The following is a 20,392-nucleotide window of genomic DNA, read 5'->3' on the forward strand; positions in this document are numbered from 1 at the left end:
ACCTTACGGAAATGTTTAGAATTGCAGGATAAGGTAGACGGAGAAAATTTTTCCCTACAGTATGGCAGTCCAAAACCAGGATGTATTAATTTGGTGTGCGAGGGAAAAGATTCAAATGGGACTTAAGAGGAACTTCTTCACACAAAGGGTGACAACTATGCGGAACAGGCAGATGCAACAGTATCATTTAAGAAGCACTTGGATGGAGACGTGCAAGGGCGGGGCTTAGCTGGCATGAACTTCTTGAACCTAAGATTCTTTATCAATCGAATAATGAAAGGCATAGAGAGAGGATGTGCCCTATAGCAGGGTCGTCTAGGACTAGTAGCCAAAGCCTTCGAAAGAAGAAAGTCCCTCTCGAACTGAGACAATAGTGGTCAGTCTGTGTAATTTATTGCCACATAGGACTGTGGAAGCCACGACATTGGGTACATTTAAAGCAGGGTTGGTAGGCATTTGTGGGCTCGTGGCCAAGTGGTTAAGGCATTGGACTAGCAACCTGAAGGTCGTGAGTTCGAGCCCCAGCCGAGGCGACCTGTTGTGTCCTTGAGCAAGGCACTTAATCACACATTGCTCTGCGACGACGCTGGTGCCAAGCTGTATGGGTCCTAATGCCCTTTCCTTGGACAACATTGGTGTCATGGAGAGGGGAGACATGCAGCATGGGCAACTGCTGGTCTTCCATACAACCTTGCCCAGGCCTGTGCCCTGGAGAGTGAAGACTTTCCAGGCGCAGATCCATGGTCTCGCAGGTCTAACGGATGCCTTTACTTTACTTGATAGGCTTTTGATTATTAAAGGTGTCAACAGTTATGGGGAGAAGGCAGGGGAGTGAAATTCAGAAGGACAATAAATCAGCCATGATAAAATGCCGGAGCAGACACGAATGGCCGAATGACATATGTCTTGCTCCTATGTCTAATGATCTTGTAGTTCAATGGAGAACGTCAGAGGGAGAAAGAGAGAAAGAACGGTACAAGTGGAAAGTCAAACACGTGTGTGTGTGTGTGTGTGTGTGTGTGTGTGTGTGTATTATGTTTGCATAATATCAGAAAGATCCGTCACAGAGTTAAATCATGACGACTGTACAGAATAGTTAATACAAGGAGATGGGACGTCACTTTACTGCTGTACGAGATGTTGGTGATTCTTCAGTTTGAGTGAAGTTTGAAATTACAGTCGCCCAGCTACAGGTAGCATCCTAGTATGCTGGAAAAAGTGCAGAAAAGCTTCACGAGTTTGTTACTGAGGCTGGGTGTCTTGAGTTATAAGGAAATACCGGAAAGGGTGCGGCTTCTTTTCCTCTGGATCGAACGATGCTGAATGGTGACCTGATGGATGTTTATCATGAGGAGAATGGATACAGTAGACTGTCAGAGTCGCATTGGCAGGGTTGGTAAGAATAGCAGATTGCATCTGACTCTGCGAACAAAATATTACTCTGTCCTGTATAAGGTAAATGGACGAGTGTGGAAATCCCTGCTGCAATTGTACCATGCAGTGGGTAGCGCTCTCTCTCTCTCTCTCTCTCTCTCTCTCTCTCTCTCTCTCTCTCTCTGTCTCTCTCTCTATCTATCTATCTCTCTCTCTCTTCCTCCCCCACGATCCCACTAACAACTCTCCCAATTTCGCTGACAGCACATTCCATGCACCCACGACTTTCTGTATGATAAAACGACCCCTCAGTTCTCCTTTATATCGTTCGACTTCCAATATAAACATATCATCCTAATACAGACCTCCCCGACCCTACCAATGAGACTTTGACAATCCACTGTATCCATTCCCCTCATGATAAACATCTACAGTATCTATACATATCCATCAGGTCGCCCGTTTACTGTGTATGACTTCCCCGGTATAATTTCTCTCAATGCATCAGTAGCACTTCTCTTAGCCACTTCCCCCTGCAATACCTTGCCAAATTATGTCGCATTATTTCATTGGGAAATTAGGGGAATTCTTTGATGGTATTTTTCTGAGAGTCAGAATGGGCACCACGGGGCGAATGGTTTGTTCTTTAAGCACTCATCGCTGGAGATATTAACTTAAAATCAATTTACAGTATGCTTCCTATCCTTAGGGTTATTATCACATTGTGTAGGAAAGCGATAATTAAATGCATATTGCTTGAGAACTTTTCCTTCAAACAACTCAACCCCCACCCCTTTGTCAATTGACGTCCATACAAATGCCCGTCTAGAATGAAGCATTCTTCGAGAACATTTGCCACGGTTGTCAAAACCAGTAAGCAATCGGGAGGAGTTTTACGTGCCTCGGACTGAGATGGAAAGCTGATCACTCATCATCTTCACTACGCCTCGCAGAGCAGTCACTTGACATTGGTAAATGCCCGAATCGTCTGGCCAAGATACCCTCGAAACGTAAAAATTCTCATCATAGAAGTAATTGAGAGCCGCTCCATCTTTGTAAAATGCGAAAGCCAGCGTAACCGGTCGAAAAACTTCAACTTGACACGCAAGCTTTAAAATCTGGCCTTCAAATAATTGTGTCTCGGATTCTGCCCTCAATGTCGGTTTTGAGAAACTATCTGCAAAGAGGAAGAAAATATGGACTTGAAATAGTTATCACATATTTAAGATCTTCTGATTTGGACAGACATCCGTAGTTCCAAAAAGGAAACCGATTTCTCGTGACTTGGAGAAATACCCTGATTTAGGAACATGTTGAACTTCCTATCGATGTAAAATGTTTAGAGTGTTTGGCATCCAGTCAAGAATTAACTTTAACTGTCCGTCCGTCCAACCAACATTCTCTCTTAAATAAATTTAGTTTTAAACTCTGTTAGCATTACTGAGTCATAGACTAATAGATCACGGAAGCGGGTGCTCTGCGGCAACACGTCCATACCAGTCAAGATCCTGTCTGGCCTAGTCCCAATAATCCACTGCAGTATTTTGAACAGTTTTGGGCCCCTTATCAAAGAAAGGATTGCTGACATTGGAGAGGGCTCAAACCGGGTTCACGAAAATGTATCCAGCATTGAAAGGTTTTTCTTTCATTTTATAAAGATTCATAAAATTCTGTTTTTAAATAAATACTTCCATTACAAAAAAGTTACATTCTCCCATGTTTTGTGCAACATCATGCGCTCAGCTCAGACTTCAAAGAGTTATCTCCCGCCTCACCCACGTACTTGCTGTAGTGTTCTGTAACTGAGTGTTCTCGAGGTAAAATGTATTACATCTTAGACAGAGCATTACTGCCGCCTCGCAGCTATGAGACCCGGCTGTGAACCTGTCCGTCGGTGGTGATTGTCTGGAAACTATCCGATTTACTTCCATGTGACCAAGTGTGTTTGTACAGAAAACAACAGGAATTCTGCAGATGCTGGAAATTCAAGCAACACACATCAAATTTGCTGGTGAACGCAGCAGGCTAGGCAGCATCTGCAGGAAGAGGTGCAGTCGACGTTTCAGGCCGAGACCCTTCGTCAGGACTAACTGAAGGAAGAGTGAGTAAGGGATTTGAAAGTTGGAGGGGGAGGGGAAGATCCAAAATGATAGGAGAAGACAGGAGGGGGAGGGATAGAGCCAAGAGCTGGACGGGTGATAGGCAAAAGGGAACACGAGAGGATCATGGGACAGGAGGTCCGGGAAGAAAGACAAGGGGGGGGGGACCCAGAGGATGGGCAAGAGGTATATTAGGAGGGACAGAGGGAGAAAAAGCAGAGTGAGAGAAAGAATGTGTGCGTAAAAATAAGTAACAGATGGGGTACGAGGGGGAGGTGGGGCCTTAGCGGAAGTTAGGGAAGTCGATGTTCATGCCATCAGGTTGGAGGCTACCCAGACGGAATATAAGGTGTTGTTCCTCCAACCTGAGTGTGGCTTCACCTTTACAGTAGAGGAGGCCGTGGATAGACATGTCAGAATGGGAATGGGATGTGGAATTAAAATGTGTGGCCACTGGGAGATCCTGCTTTCTCTGGCGGACAGAGCGTAGATGTTCAGCAAAGCGGTCTCCCAGTCTGCGTCGGGTTTGTACAGAACGCTGTTTTTTCCCCACATCCCAATAATATGCCGGAAGACAATTTCCTCTGTAGGTTACCCCGGCGTAAATGCATAGCAGCTGCAGAACAGGACACAACTGAGGAGCTGCTGATATTGAATAGATTACAGGGGAGAGAAGTGGGAAATCGAACTTAATACATTCTACTAGAAGGCTGTGCGCTCTGCAATGGCTAAAGGACTTTCTTTTAAGCGCTATAAGATCAAATCAAACTATAAGTGAGAAATCACCTTATTTATGTTTGGTGGCATCAACGTGCTATGCCTCTAGTTTGACAGAACTTGAAACATTTGCTTTCCTATTCATCCGAAACTTATCTCAACTACGAAAGCTGCCAACCGCCTGATCGAAGCCAATTTCCTCTACATCCAAGATATTTGCGCACTGAATTCAGTCTTTTTTTTTAACCCTGTTATGTACTTTTGTGGCCTCAATAAAGAATGCAATCAACTGGAAACGCCGCCTACTCAACGTGGCCAGATACTGCACTGCACTGATTTGGAGCCGAGATGTTGGGCAGGCGAGAGTTTTTTCCTTGAAATGAATGGGTTTGAGCTGTGACATTGTTCAGTGTACAAAATTATGAAGGGCAGAGAAAGGCTGAATGTCTGCAATATTTTTCCTTTGACATTGCATCACAATTCAAAATGAGCGGGACGAAATAACTTCAGCTAAATTTAATATCATCGATTTTAAACAGACATAGAACCGAATTGCTCTTTCTTAATATTCATATGATGCCTCGCACATGATCTGAGTGGTTTCATATTTGGTGCATTATGAAATGTTGGAAAAATATTGGCCTGACCAGCTTTCGTTCTGTGGACGAATTGTTTCTGAAAAATACTTACAATTGCAGTGTAATTTTCACGCATTACTTTCGAGCAAGCGGGAACATACCAAAAGATAAAATGGTCTATTTTATCAAAAGTGGAATGCTGAATACATTAACAATAACTGAGGACAGACGTATTCATCTAAAGAGTAATGAAATTGAATAAATTAATCCCACAGTCTGTGGATACCTGAAAATGACAACGTGGTTGATACAAATCTAAAGGAAATACATAGCGTGATTCACTTCTTAGGATATAAGAAATGGGGCTTTGTGATGTAATTTTACAAAAGACAGATTAGAACACGCTTGGGGTACTGCGTGCTCCACACCAGAGGTAGTGTGGGTTTGCGCTGGAAAGAGTGCACATGAGGTTCGCCTGACCGTTGCCTGGATTATGAGACTTTGTTTAAGCAGAGCGATTGGAAAAGCTGCAATTGTTTTCCCTGGTCGGAAGGAGACTAAAGGATTCCATGGCGAACGTGCAAAAGATGATGAGAGGAATAAACACAGTAGATAAACAGAGTATTTTCTCGTGTGGAGGGGGTGGTGTAGAAAAAGTAAGAGATCGCAGAGTTGGTTGTCCCTGTGGCAGTCCCCCTCAGCAACAAGTATCTTGTTCTGGATGCTGCTGAGGGGGATGACCTGACAGGGGACGCCCACAGTAGCCAGGTCTCTGGCACCGAGCCTGGCGCTGTTGTGCAGGAGGGAAGGAGGGAGAAGAGGAATGCGGTAGTCATAGGGGATTCCATAGTCAGGGGAACAGACAGGAGATTCTGTGAGCCTCATAGAGATACCCACATGGTGTGTTGCCTCCCAGATGCCAGGGTACGGAAAGTCTCGGATCGGGTCCAGAATATTCTGAAGGGAGAGGGCGAGCAGCCAGTTGTCTTGGTACATGTTGGTACCAATGAACATAGATAGGAGAAGGGAGGAGGTCCTGAAGAGAGAGTTCCGGGAGTTTGGAAGGAAGCTGAGAAGCAGGACCTCCAGGGTAGTACTCTCGGGATTGCTACCTGTGCCATGTGCCAGTGGGCAGGAAGAGTAGGATGAGGCAGATGAATGCGTGGCTGAAAGATGGTGCAGGGGGCAGGGTTTCAGATTCTTGGATCATTGGGATCTCTTCTGGGGGAAGTATTACCTGTTCAAAATGGACGGGTTGCACCTGAACCTGAAGGGGACCAATATCCTGGCGAGAAGGTTTAAAAGAGCTGTTAAGGAGGGTTTAAACTAATTTGGCAGTGGGATGGGAACCGGAATGATAGAGCGAAGAAGGGGAGAACAGAAATAAATCTAATATAGTGAGCAGTAAAGATGTCAGGAAAGACAGGCAGGTGATGGGGCAAATTTGCAGCCATTAGGATGAGTTGCAGTGCAATAAAGTTGCAGTGCAATCAAAGCAAAAAGTACTAAATCCTGGTCTTAAGGTGTTATACCTAAATGCACGCAGCATAAGGAATAAGGTGGATAATCTTGTCGTACAGCTACGGATTGGCAGGTATGATATTGTGGCCACCACTGAGACGTGGCTAAAGGATGCATGTCTCTGGGAGCTGAACGGCCAAGGATACACGGTGTATCGGAGGAATAGGCAGGTAGCCAGACGTAATGAACCGGAGGTGATTAGAGAGATTGAAGTGAAGGAACCCTTAGGAGGTAGTGATCATAGCATGATTGAGTCCACTGTGAAATTTGAAAAATAGCAGCCAAAAACAGATGTGTCGGTATTTCAGTGGAGTAAAGGAAATTACAGTGACATGAGAGAGAAACTGGCCAAAGTTGACAGGAAAGGGACACTGGCGAGAAGGACAGCAGAGCAGCAGTGGCAGGAGTTTATGCGAGAAGTGAAGAAGGTGCAAGACAGATATATTCCATAAAAGATGAAATTTTCGAATGGAAAAAGGATGCAACCTTGGCTGACAAGAGAAATCAAAGCCAAAGTTAAAGCAAAGGAGAGGGCATACATGGAAGAAAAAATTAGTGGGAAGACAGAGGATTGGAAAGTTTTTAAAAGCTTACAAAAGGAAACTAAGGAAGTCTTTAAGAGGGAAAACATGAACTATGAAAGGAAGCTAGCAAATAATATCAAAGAGGATACTAAAAACGTTTTCAAGTATATAAAGGGTAAAAGACGGGTGACAGTAGATATAGGACCGATAGAAAATCATGCTGTAGAAATTGTAATGGGAGATAAGGAGATAGCGGAGGAACTGAACCAGTATTTTGCATCAGTCTTCACTGAGGAAGACAGCAGGATACCGGACACTCAAGGGTAGCAGGGAAGAGAAGTTTGCGTAGTCACAATTACGACAGAGAAAGTACTCAGGAAGCTGAATAGTCTGAAGGTAGATAAATCTCCCAGACCAGATGGAATGCACCCTCGTGTTCTGAAGGAAGTAGCTGTGGAGATTGCGGAGGCATTAGCAATGATCTTTCAAAAGTCGATAGATTCTGGCATGGTTCTGGAGGACTGGAAGATTGCAAATGTCACTCTGCTATTTAAGAAGGGGGCAAGGAAGCAAAAAGGAAATTATAGACCTGTTCGCTTGACATCAGTGGTTGGGAAGTTGATGGAGTCGATTGTCAAGGATGAGGTTAGGGAGTACCTGGAGGCATATGACAAAATAGGCAGAACTCAGCATGGATTCCTTAAAGGAAAATCCTGCCTGACAAACCTATTACAATTTTTTGAGGAAATTACAAGTAGGCTAGACAAGGGAGATGCAGTGGATGTTGTATATTTGGATTTTCAGAAGGCCTTTGACAAGGTGCCCCACATAAGGCTGCTTAACAAAATAAGAGCCCATAGAATTATGGGAAAGTTACATACGTAGATAGGGGGTTGGCTGATTTGCAGGAAACAGTGAGTGGGAATTAGGGGATCCTATTCTGGTTGGCTGCCCGTTACCAGTGGTGTTCCACAGGGGTCCATGTTGGGGCCGCTTCTTTTTACGTTTACATAAACGATTTAGATTATGGAATAGATAGCTTTGTGGCAAAGTCTGCTGATGATACAAAGATAGGTGGAGGGGCCGGTAGTGCTGCGGAAACAGAGAGTCTGCAGAGAGACTTGGATAGATTGGAAGAAGTGGCAAATGAAATACAATGTTGGAATACGTATGGTTATGCACTTTGGCAGAAGAAATGAAAGGGCAGACTATTACTTAAATCGGGAAAGAATTCAAAGTTCTGAGATGCAAAGGGGCTTGGGAGTCCTCGTGCAGGATACCCTTAAGGTTAACCTCCAGCTTGAGTCGGTGGTGAAGAAGGCGAACGCAATGTTTGCATTAATTTCTAGAGGAATAGAGTATAGGAGCAGGGATGTGATGTTGAGGCTCCATAAGGCACTGGTGAGACCTCACTTGGAGTACTGTGGGCAGTTTGGGGCTCCTTATTTAAAAAGGATGTGCTGACGTTGGAGAGGGTAGAGAAGGTTCACTAGAATGATTCCGGTAATGAGAGGGTTAGCATATGAGGAACGTTTGTCCGCTCTTGGACTGTATTCCTTGGAGTTTAAAAGAATGAGGGGGACCTCATAGAAATATTTCGAATGTTCAAAGGCATGGACAGAGCGGATGTGGCAAAGTTCTTTTCCATGATGGGGGAGTCTAGTACGAGAGGGCATGACTTAAGGATTGAAGGGCTCCCCTTCAGAACAGAGATGCGAAGAATTTTTTTAGCGAGAGGGTGGTGAATCTATGGAATTTTTTTGCCATGGGCGGCAGTGGAGGCCAAGTGATTGGGTGTATTTAAGGCAGAGATTGATAGGTATCTGAGTAGCCAGGGCATCAAAGGTTATGGTGAGAAGGCGGGGGAGTGGGACTAAATGGGAAAATGGATCAGCTCATGATAAAGTGGCGGAGCAGACTCGATGGGCTGAATGGCCGACTTCTGCTCCTTTGTCTTATGGTCTTCTGGTCTCATGTAGTTAGTTGAGAATAAAGAGTTCTAACGATCATCTGAAAGACAGTTTTCTGAGTGGTCGATATCTGGAAGGGAATGCCGAGAGAAAATAGTGGATCCAACTGCAATTGCTACTTTTAATCTGCCTTTAAACAAATACTGTAATTTTTAAGCAGAGATGCATGACGCCAGAATGCGGACAACTTATTTGTCCACATTAGGACGTTACGCTTCTTTGTTTAAAAATAGAGCAATACATGAACAGATCGCTCGGCACACCATTTGTGTACCAGGCATGACGCTAAATTAACTAACGTAATGGAGCTACACATGGTGTGTTCGATATTGAGGGAGAGTACAGAAATGGACACCCGGAGGGTGTGCAGCCTATTCAACTCGTTTTACTGATAACCCTGCTGGTACAGTATCTGAAATCTTCCCATATGGGAGCGGCTAACTGAGTGGCATAGGTTTAATCCATTAACTACCACAACAACGCATGTCCCGTATTATTCCACGGCCTACTTATTCATGTACCTATCTAAATGCTCTAATGTCACGATTTAATTTACTTCTACCGCTGACACCGTTTTAGTCCCTCACAATCTCTGCGTAAAATAACACCTGCGTCATATCATTACCTTAAATCTATACACTCTAGTACTCGAAGTGACAGAAATGGAAGTGAAATCTTAAAATAAGTTTGTCATAGATAAGTGTACTTACGGTTTACTGAAATAAACACTTCATTGCTGCTCTTCACCACAGCCTGGGTCAGAGTATTTGCTTCGCAGGAGTATGTACCGGAGTCTTGCAATGACACCGTTTCCATCCATATTTGGTTGATATCTGAAGCTCCCTCCAGTGCTTCGTCGTCTTTGTAAAATGTGTATTGAAGAAGTGCATTGGAACTGTTCATTTGGACAAAGCAGGTGAGCATTAATGAGTCTCCTTCAAATATTTCAGCTTCATAATCCGCCTGTAGTATTGGTTTGGAGAAGAGCTCTGTAAGTGCATAACATAAGATCAATGAATAATTGTCTACAAACCAAGAGCTGAATAAGTACTTCACGTCAAATGTCATTGATCAGATTAAAGGCTATTACAAATCGAAGTTCAAAAGAAATTTATTATCAAATTGTCATGGTCCGGATCGGGGACCCTTTAAATTTACTTTGTGTATGTTACGATCCGGACCGTCGACTCCCTGTTTCCCTTTGGTTCCCTGTTTTCCTGTGTCCCTCGGGCTTGGTGATTGGAGGCAATTCACTCTGGGCTGAACCGGCAGTTTATAGTCTCCGGCTTTCAGCCATTCGGGGCGACAGCGTTCACAAAATCACCGAAGATACTGCGAGCCTCAAGAGCCAAGACCCCAGCCTCGAGCCTCAAGAGCCAAGACCTCAGCCTCGAGCCCCAAGTCTCAAGTCCTGGCCCCAGCGTCTCCAAGTCTCAAGTCCTGGCCCCGGCGGTGCGTGATTCCGGGTGCTAGCCCAGACCCTTAGTCCCAGCCTAGCCTAAGGCCCGAGTCCATGTCCAGTACGCTATTCCTACTTCTGCTTTGTTCTCCTTTCAACGAGCAATAAACTCAGTTGAGTTTACCCCACATAGTGTTTCTGTGTCTTGCATTTGGGTCCACTCCCAGCGCCCCCATTGTGACACAAATTACATGTATGTCATCATATTCTGCCGAGGTTTATTTTCTTGCAGGCATTCACAGAAGAACAGAAAAAATGCAATATAATCAAAATGCACACAAAGAGAGACGCATAGAAGACAAACGGTGCAAATAAATAAATAAATAAATAAATAAATAAATAGATAGATAGATAGATAAATAAATAAATAAAAGCATGAGTTATAGAGTCCTTGAAAATGAGTCCAGTTCAGAGTTGTTTGAGCAACGTTACATACGGTAGTTCAGAAGGTTGAAAGGTTGTAACTATTCCTGAAACAGATGGTGTGGGACGTAAAGCTCCTGTAGCACCTTTCTGAAGATTTACATAGATACTGCTGTGTAGCCCTAATTGTGTAATGCTATTGTGTAGTGCCTTTGGGATGATACCGGTGGTAGATATTACTATCCAAACAAAGTCTTTCAATATCGTCTTTTAATTCAGTGTTCTTATGGTGTTTTCTCTTTTTGATTTCTATACGTTATTTGTGTTTGGAATGGCTACATCTGTTAAGTAAGGTGTTTTACTTGTTTATCCTGTACTATTATATCGGAACGATTATTATCGATTACCCTATCTATAATAACGGATCGTTTGTAATATAATTTGTGGGATTCTGACTCTAAAACTGCATCAGGCTTTTATTTATAGTAAGATATGATTTCTTTTATGAGTTTTCATTTTAAAGCAGAATTTTCGTGAATGATGTTTACATTTGATTGTGCCAGTGTAGGTAATCAGATTGAGTTAAACTGCTACAGGATTCTGTAAGGTGTTGGATTGTTTCTGATTTTAGCTGGCACTTTCTACATTTATCGCCTTCAATTTGTTAGTTTTTTATTATGTATTTTTGATATTTCTGTGTTAGCTACCAGGTGCTCGATTGCCACAAGGAATCCTTCTGTTTCTGGGAAGAGGTCTGCAACTCTGAGCCAGATTTTCGACGCTTCTTTGTCGACACCTAGTCTGCTCAGATCGTAGGGATGTCCTCCATGGAGGGTCATGTCTTCCATTGGTTTACGTTTTCTTCAATACTGATAATTGCTTCATTTTTCCGGATTTGCTCGATAATTATTATTCTCGGGATAGTAAACATGATCATTATTATTATCCCAAATACGTAATTACTCTCTTCTTTCCTTCTCAAGGTGGCTAGGATCCTGTAGGAGTCCGTGATCTACAACTGCGACCCTTCACGGCGGTCGGTCCCTGCTCTTGGAGCTCGCCGAGCGGCTGCGTTATCAATATTTCCAGGAGCGGACTGGAAGAAGGGCGCCTTTGGCGTGCGGTTCTGCGGCCCTTGGGCGAACCGATTCCACGCCGCCGACGCCGAATAACGTGTCCTGGGAAACCGGAACATCGAGACAGCAGTACAGGCTGCTGTCGAAATACACCACGCTGCGGACGATAACATCGAAACCATGAGCTGTTGGGCTTCCTCTAACTGTGGCAGGAGCGATTCCTGTCTCGCGTGTGTTAATGAGAGAGAGAGCCCGTGGCATATCGAACTGTCGGGTGAACTGTGGTGTTTGATTGATTTTAGATCATGATCCCTGAGGGGGGCTTCACTATTCATTGCAGGGTGGGTGGTGGGGCGATGCTTTTTTGTTGAGGCAGCTGGCGAGGAGGGGAAGGTTGATGCTTTTACTGCTGCTTGTGCGTGGGAGGGGGTTAGGAGGGCTTTGGGCCTCTAAAGACTTCCTGTCGTTTATCCTTTACATTTTTCTTCTGTTTCGTGGATGTCTTCGTTGAAAGAAAAAAAATAATTCAGGTTGTATCCTCTATACACCCTCTGACATAAAATTGAACCATTGCACCTTTGAACTCCTTCAACACTTCCGTTCAAACACGGCACTTATCGCAGTGGACCCACATGGAGATTAGGGTATCTGTTTGCTCCCTGATGAAGATAGTTTTAGCAGACCTGTTTTAACGCTGTGGAATAAATGCTCCTTACCATTTGCTCTTCGTGTGAATATACCTTTCAATGCTAACTTAGATCGTTTTAGAAAAAAAACACAATATTCAAACAGTTTATTCACTGTATTGATTCACGGAGTAATACATTCGGGCAACTCAACGTGCGACTCAGGATCCATCTCTTCCTGGGTATTAAAATAAAAGAAAGTTTGTGAAATATTTTATTGTGGGCCTAGATGAAAGAAAACCTTGGCCTCTCCAATGTATCTCAACTACTCAAGCCCCATCACCGCACCTGTAATACCCGTTAATATCGGTGTGAATCTGCTCTCCAACGTAAAGCCCTTCACATGAAATGGCGACCAGCTGTGCACACAATGCGACATATGCGATCTCAGAAACATCGTGTAACATGGCGTCCCAGCTCCAATGCTCAGTGCCTGAGCCGGGAATGCCGTATTCCGTCGTCACTAGCTTGAAAAACCTATATTGCCACCTTCGTTGAGATATGGACTTCGACCTGTAGGTCTGCATGTTCAATATACTACCAAGGGACCCCGTCATTCACTGCATGTCTTGCCCTGGGAGACATACCCAGAGTACATCACTTCCTACTTGTCTCAGTCATTTCCATCTGCCATTATTTCTGCTTTACCGGTTGATTTATATCCTACTGAAACCATAAATACTTCATGGCCCACGGCATCTCCACATTCGGTGTCATCGCTTGCGAGGTTTATAAACGTTTTGGCTTAAAAACGTACCTCTTACTGAAATGAATACCTCTTCACTCGTCTTTCTCACATCCAGCTGCTGCGAACTTGCTTCGCAAAAGTAGGTTCCCGAGTTTTCCAGCCTCAGGGCTCCTAAGTACATTTCATGGAACTCTGAATTGGCATTCAGAACCCTGAAGTCTTTGTGGAACGCGTAATGCAGAGGAACATCGTAAAGTATCGTTTCAACAAAGCAATCCAGTGTTAATAGTTCTCCCTCCAAAAATTCGAGAGCATGATCGATCCTCAGCAACGGTTTGGAAAAGAGTTCTGTGAAGATATAGAATACATTGACGGAGCATGCTCACTAGCACAAAGGACAATTAGTAACAGACACGAACGAGCTCAAAGGCAGCTTCTAAGGCGCTATGAGAAGAATCTTGGTCGGACTTCTTCTACAGTAATATGGACTCTTGACCTCACAAGCTACCTGAGCATGGTCGTTAATATATTTTCTGCCTGCAAAGTATATTCTATTCTTTGTTAGTTCATTCTGCTTTCTGTTATGGTTTTCCCCTTTGTACTGCCTCGATAGACCGATGTAGCGAACTGATCTGCATGGATATCTTACATAAATAACCAACAAAGTAGGGTCGACTTAGCCAAATAAGCTGCAATCCGTGCCATTAGAATGCCAACACCTCGCTCGCTGGGGGTAGTCATGTGCTGCAGGTGGCACCAGACCATCATCTAGAGACTGTAAGCAATAGGAAAAGGCTTAGGGTAGCAACATGGTACATCCGTACACTTTACCAGAAAGGATAGTTGTACAACACATTAAATGAAATTAAGAGGTTGGAAGTTGATATCTTAGGTCTGTCAGAAATTAGATGGACCGACAGTGGCAAATTCACGATGAAAAGTTCTCTGATAATGTATTCTAGGGGTTAACAGCATACGTATGGAGTTGGAATTATTTGGAGCAAACAAGTACCAAGTATCGCATATTGAGCGATATCGGACCGGCTGCTTTTATTTAAATTAAGGGGTAACCCTTTTAACATTAGCATAATCGAAGCCTATGCGCCAACAAATGATGCGGATGAAGAGGATACAAACAAGTTTTGTGAAGATCTCGACAGTACCTATAAGCAATGTAAATCTCAGGATATAAAACTAGTCATGGGAAATTTTAACTCGAAAGTTGGACAGGAAAGGGTTGATTCGAAGAAGGAAGTCTGAGAGTCTGAGAGTCGGAGCGGGAGTGCCGAAAAAGACATTTTTGAAATTTTCGGGTTTTTTTCTCCAACGGCGTTCAGAGAGGCTGACTGCGCAGGCGTGTGACGTCGGGCAGTGCAGCGCGGCAGATTTAAAAGGGCAGAAATCCTGCTTCGGGTTTGATTCGAAGAAGGAGTCTGAGAGTCTGAGAGTCGGAGCGGGAGTGCCGAGAAAGACGTTTTTGAAATTTTCGGTTTTTTTTCCTCCAACGGCGTTCAGAGAGGCGGGACAGCGCAGGCGTGTGATGTCGGGAAGTGCAGCGCGGCAGATTTAAAAGGTCAGAAATCCTGCTTCGGGTTTGATTCGAAGAAGGAAGTCTGAGAGTCTGAGAGTCTGAGCGGGAGTGCCGAGAAAGACATGTTTGAAATTTTCGTTTTTTTTTTCTACAACGGCGTTCAGAGAGGCGGGACTGCGCAGGCGTGTGACGTCGGGCAGTGCAACGCGGCAGATTCAAAAGGGCAGAAATCCTGCTTCAGGTTTGATTCGAAGAAGGAAGTCTGAGAGTCTGAGAGTCGGAGCGCTAGTGCCGAGAAAGACATTTTTGAAATTTTCGTTTTTTTTTCTCCAACGGCATTCAGAGAAGCGGGACTGCGCAGGCGTGTGACGTCGGGCAGTGCAGCGCGGCAGATTTAAAAGGAACAGAGCCTCATAGAGCGGGCAGCGTAGTTTGCGGACTGCGGAGTGATCCGGGAGCAGAGTGAAGGCTTAAGGGCTTCGGCTCAACGGGCTTAGGCGGAAACCGACAAGGCGAGGAAGGTTTGGCATTCATTTTCTGTTGTTATTTGAGGAGAGGGGCAGTATGAGTGTGAGGGCAGTTTGCTGTCCTCTGTGTCGGATGTGGGAGGCCCTGGAGTCTTCAAGCCTCCCGGACGTCTACATCTGCGCCAAGTGCATCGAGATGCAGCTGCTGAGGGACCGCGTTACGGAACTAGAGCTGCAGCTCGATGACCTTCGTCTGATCAGGGAGAGTGAGGAGTTGATAGAGAGGAGTTGCAGGCAGGTGGTCACACCGGGGCCACGGGAGGCAGACAAGTGGGTCACGGTTAGGAGGGGGAAGGGGAAGAGTCAGATAATAGAGAGTACCCCGGTGGCTGTGCCCCTTAACAATAGGTACTCCTGTTTGAGTACTGTTGGGGGGGACAGCTTACCCGGGGGAAGCGACAGTGGCCGTCCCTCCGGCATAGAGTCTGGCCCTCTAGCTCAGAAGGGTAGGGCAAGGAAGAGGAGGGCAGTTGTGATAGGGGACTCGATAGTAAGGGGGTCAGATAGGCGATTCTGTGGACGCAGTCCAGAGACCTGGATGGTAGTTTGCCTCCCTGGTGCCAGGGTCCGGGATATTTCTGATCGTGTTCAAGATATCCTGAAGTGGGAGGGTGAGGAGCCAGAGGTCGTGGTACATATAGGTACCAATGACATAGGTAGGAAAAGGGATGAGGTCCTGAAAGGAGAATATAGGGAGCTAGGAAGGGAGTTGAGAAAAAGGACCGCAAAGGTAGTAATCTCGGGATCACTGCCTGTGCCACGCGACAGTGAGAGTAGGAATGCGATGAGGTGGAGGATAAATGCGTGGCTGAGGGATTGGAGCAGGGGGCAGGGATTCAAGTTTTTGGATCATTGGGACCTCTTTTGGTGCAGGCGTGATCTGTACAAAAAGGACGGGTTACACTTGAATCCTAGGGGGACCAATATCCTGGCAGGGAGATTAGCAAGGGCTACTGAAGTGACTTTAAACTAGAATGGTTGGGGGGTGGGAATCAAATTAAAGAAGCTAGGCGTGAGGAGGTTAGTTCACAACAGGGGGATGAGAACGAGTGCAGAGAGACAGAGGGGTGTAAAGTGAGGGTAGAAGCAAAAAGTAGTAAGGAGAAAAGTAAAAGTGGCAGGCCGAAATATCCAGGGCAAGCATTAAAAAGGGCCACTTTTCAACATAATTGTATAAGGGCTAAGAGAGTTGTAAAAGAGCGCCTGAAGGCTTTGTGTGTCAATGCAAGGAGCATTCGTAACAAGGTGGATGAATTGAAAGTGCAGATTGTTATTAATGATTATGATATAGTAGGGATCACAGAGACATGGCTCCAGGGTGACCAAGGATGGGAGCTCAACATTCAGGGATATTCAATATTCAGGAGGGATAGACATGAAAGAAAAGGAGATGGGGTGGCGTTGCTGTTTAAAGAGGAGATTAACGCAATAGAAAGGAAGGACATAAGCCGGGAAGATGTGGAATCGATATGGGTAGAGCTGCGTAACACTAAGGGGCAGAAAACGCTGGTGGGAGTTGTGTACAGGCCACCTAACAGTAGTAGTGAGGTCGGAGATGGTATTAAACAGGAAATTCGAAATGTGTGCAATAAAGGAACAGCAGTTATAATGGGTGACTTCAATCTACATGTAGATTGGGTGAACCAAATTGGTAAAGGTGCTGAGGAAGAGGATATCTTGGAATGTATGCGGGATGGTTTTTTGAACCAACATGTCGAGGAACCAACTAGAGGGCAGGTTATTCTGGACAGGGTTTTGAGCAATGAGGAAGGGTTAATTAGCAATCTTGTCGTGAGTGGCCCCTTGGGTAAGAGTGACCATAATATGGTGGAATTCTTCATTAAGATGGAGAGTGACATAGTTAATTCAGAAACAAAGGTTCTGAACTTAAAGAGGGGTAACTTTGAAGGTATGAAACGTGAATTAGCTAAGATAGACTGGCAAATGACACTTAAAGGATTGACGGTGGATATGCAATGGCAAGCATTTAAAGATTGCATGGATGAACTACAACAATTGCTCAACCCAGTTTGGCAAAAGAATAAATCAAGGAAGGTAGTGCACCCGTGGCTGACAAAAGAAATTAGGGATAGTATCAATTCCAAAGAAGAAGCATACAAATTAGCCAGAAAAAGTGGCTCACCTGAGGACTGGGAGAAATTCAGAGTTCAGCAGGGGAGGACAAAGGGCTTAATTAGGAAGGGGGGAAAAAAAATTATGAGAGAAAACTGGCAGGGAACATAAAAACTGACTGTAAAAGCTTTTATAGATATGTAAAAAGGAAAAGACTGGTAAAGACAAATGTAGGTCCCCTACAGACAGAAACAGGTGAATTGATTATGGGGAGCAAGGACATGGCAGACCAATTGAATAATTACTTTGGTTCTGTCTTCACTAAGGAGGACATATATAATCTTCCAGAAATAGTAGGGGACAGAGGGTCCAGTGAGGTGGAGGAACTGAGCGAAATACATGTTAGTAGGGAAGTGGTGTTAGGTAAATTGAAGGGATTGAAGGCAGATAAATCCCAAGGGCCAGATGGTCTGCATCCCAGAGTGCGTAAGGAAGTAGCCCAAGAAATAGTGGATGTATTAGTGATAATTTTTCAAAACTCGTTAGATTCTGGACTAGTTCCTGAGGATTGGAGGATGGCTCATGTAACCCCACTTTTTTAAAAAAGGAGGGAGAGAGAAACCGGGGAATTATAGCCTAACGTCAGTGGTGGGGAAACTGCTGGAGTCAGTTATCAAAGATGTGATAACAGCACATTTGGAAATCGGTGAAATCATCGGACAAAGTCAGCATGGATTTGTGAAAGGAAAATCATGTTTGATGAATCTGATAGAATTTTTTGAGGATGTAACTAGTAGAGTGGATAGGGGAGAACCAGTAGATGTGGTATATGTGGATTTTCAGAAGGCTTTTGACAAGGTGCCACACAGGAGATTAGTGTGCAAACTTAAAGCACACGGTATTGGGGTAAGGTTTGATGTGGATAGAGAATTGGTTAGCAGACAGGAAGCAAAGAGTGGGAATAAACGGGACCTTTTCAGAATGGCAGGCAGTGACTAGTGGGGTACCGCAAGGCTCAGTGCTGGGACCCCAGTTGTTTACAATATATATTAATGACTTGGATGAGGGAATTAAATGCAGCATCTCCAAGTTTGCGGATGACACGAAGCTGGGTGGCAGTGTTAGCTGTGAGGAGGATGCTAAGAGGATGCAGACTGACTTGGATAGGTTGGGTGAGCGGGCAAATTCATGGCAGATGCAATTTAATGTGGATAAATGTGAAGTTATCCACTTTGGTCGCAAAAATAGGAAAACAGATTATTATCTGAATGGTGGCCGATTAGGAAAAGGGGAGGTGCAACGAGACCTGGGTGTCATTATACACCAGTCATTGAAAGTGGGCATGCAGGTACAGCAGGCGGTGAAAAAGGCGAATGGTATGCTGGCATTTATAGCGAGAGGATTCGAGTACAGGAGCATGGAGGTACTACTGCAGTTGTACAAGGCCTTGGTGAGACCACACCTGGATTATTGTGTGCAGTTTTGGTCCCCTAATCTGAGGAAAGACATCCTTGCCATAGAGGGAGTACAAAGAAGGTTCACCAGATTGATTCCTGGGATGGCAGGACTTTCATATGACGAAAGACTGGATGAACTGGGCTTGTACTCGTTGGAATTTAGAAGATTGAGGGGGGATCTGATTGAAACGTGTAAAATCCTAAAGGGATTGGACAGGCTAGATGAAGGAAGATTGTTCCCGATGTTGGGGAAGTCCAGAACGAGGGGTCACAGTTTGAGGATAAAGGGGAAGCCTTTTAGGACCGAGATTAGGAAAAACTTCTTCACACAGAGAGTGGTGAATCTGTGGAATTCTCTGCCACAGGAAACAGTTGAGGCCAGTTCATTGGCTATATTTAAGAGGGAGTTAGATATGGCCCTTGTGGCTACGGGGATCAGGGGGTATGGAGGGAAGGCTGGGGCAGAGTTCTGAGTTGGATGATCAGCCATGATCATAATAAATGGCGGTGCCGGCTCGAAGGGCCGAATGGCCTACTCCTGCACCTATTTTCTATGTTTCTATGTTTCTATAACATTATAAGACCTTTTGGGTTAGGGGAGAAAAATGAAAATAGAGAAAGGTTTACTGATTGGTGTTTCAGCAACAACCAAGTGATCACCAATACTTGGCATAAAAATCATCCACGTAGATTGTGTACTTGGATTAGCCCTGGAGATAGAACAAGGAATCAAATAGAGATCATTGCCATCAATGAACGCTTCAGAAATAATATCAGAAATTCTGAAGTCTTCCCAGGAGCAGACTGTGGTTCAGATTGCCATCCAGCAATAGCTACCATCAAAACAAAATTAAAGAAAATGAAACGTGGAAAAAAGAGTAAGAAATATATGTTGGGAGAACTTAAAAATGATAGCATACTTAAGCAACAATTGAAAACAGCTGTAAAAGAACACCTCAACGAAAACGAAACACCTATTTGGGACAGATTTAAATATGCTAAACATCCACCAGCAGAGGAGATAATCCCAGGACAAGAAATCCAACAAGGGGTGGATAACCCAAGAAATTCTAGATCTGGTGGAACAAAGAAGGTTAGTGAAGAATAATGAAGTGCAATACAGAGAGCTGGACAGACAGACCAGACAATTGTGAAATATTGCAGAGGAAGAATGGCTGAATCAAAAATGCAATGAAGTAGAAGGCCATATTAACAACAGCAAAGAAATGCACAAGAAAATTAAGGAAATTACTGGAATTAAGAGCACCTCCTCTACAGGATGCATAAGATCAGCAGACGGATCCATGCTAACAGATCGAGATAAAGTATGTGAGAGGTGAATTCAGTATATAGAACAGTTTTTTGAAGGTAATAGAGGGGAACCCCCAGATATTAAACACCCTAATTGTGGCCCACCTATTACCAAAGAAGAAAGAACTAAAGCAATGAAAAACATGAAACATGGTAAAGCCACTGGACCTAATGAAATTTCAGTGGAAATGATACAAGCCCAAGAAGATCTGGGCATAGATATTCTTTTTAAAATGTTTAATGGCATATATGAGTCTGGTGTATTGCCTGACGATCTCTTGAAATCAGTATTATAACTCTGCCAAAAATTCCTGGAAATATTGACTGTGAAAATTATAGAACAATCAGCCTTATGAGTCACATAATAAAGGTTTTTTTGAGAATTGTTCTGAGTCGACATAAAAACAAGTTAAGACCAGAAACTTCTAGAACCATAGA

The 20,392-nt window shown here is 44.2% G+C and overlaps 1 protein-coding gene across 4 annotated transcripts in view; it reads right to left on the reverse strand.

The window, feature by feature from the left end:
- Positions 1–20,392, reverse strand: part of LOC140190212 (Fc receptor-like protein 5) — a 94,997-nt gene that overhangs the window by 17,312 nt on the left and 57,293 nt on the right. For all 4 annotated transcript variants that reach the window (XM_072246759.1, XM_072246757.1, XM_072246758.1 and 1 more), the window contains 3 exons: positions 13,125–13,403; positions 9,494–9,772; positions 2,276–2,551 (listed from right to left, as the gene is read on the reverse strand). In XM_072246759.1, the coding sequence (XP_072102860.1) occupies positions 2,276–2,551; positions 9,494–9,772; positions 13,125–13,403 (834 nt within the window). The remainder of the gene's footprint in view (positions 1–2,275; positions 2,552–9,493; positions 9,773–13,124; positions 13,404–20,392) is intronic.

Source organism: Mobula birostris, chromosome 29 (genome assembly GCF_030028105.1).
Source record: "Mobula birostris isolate sMobBir1 chromosome 29, sMobBir1.hap1, whole genome shotgun sequence".
Lineage (NCBI taxonomy): Eukaryota > Metazoa > Chordata > Chondrichthyes > Myliobatiformes > Myliobatidae > Mobula > Mobula birostris.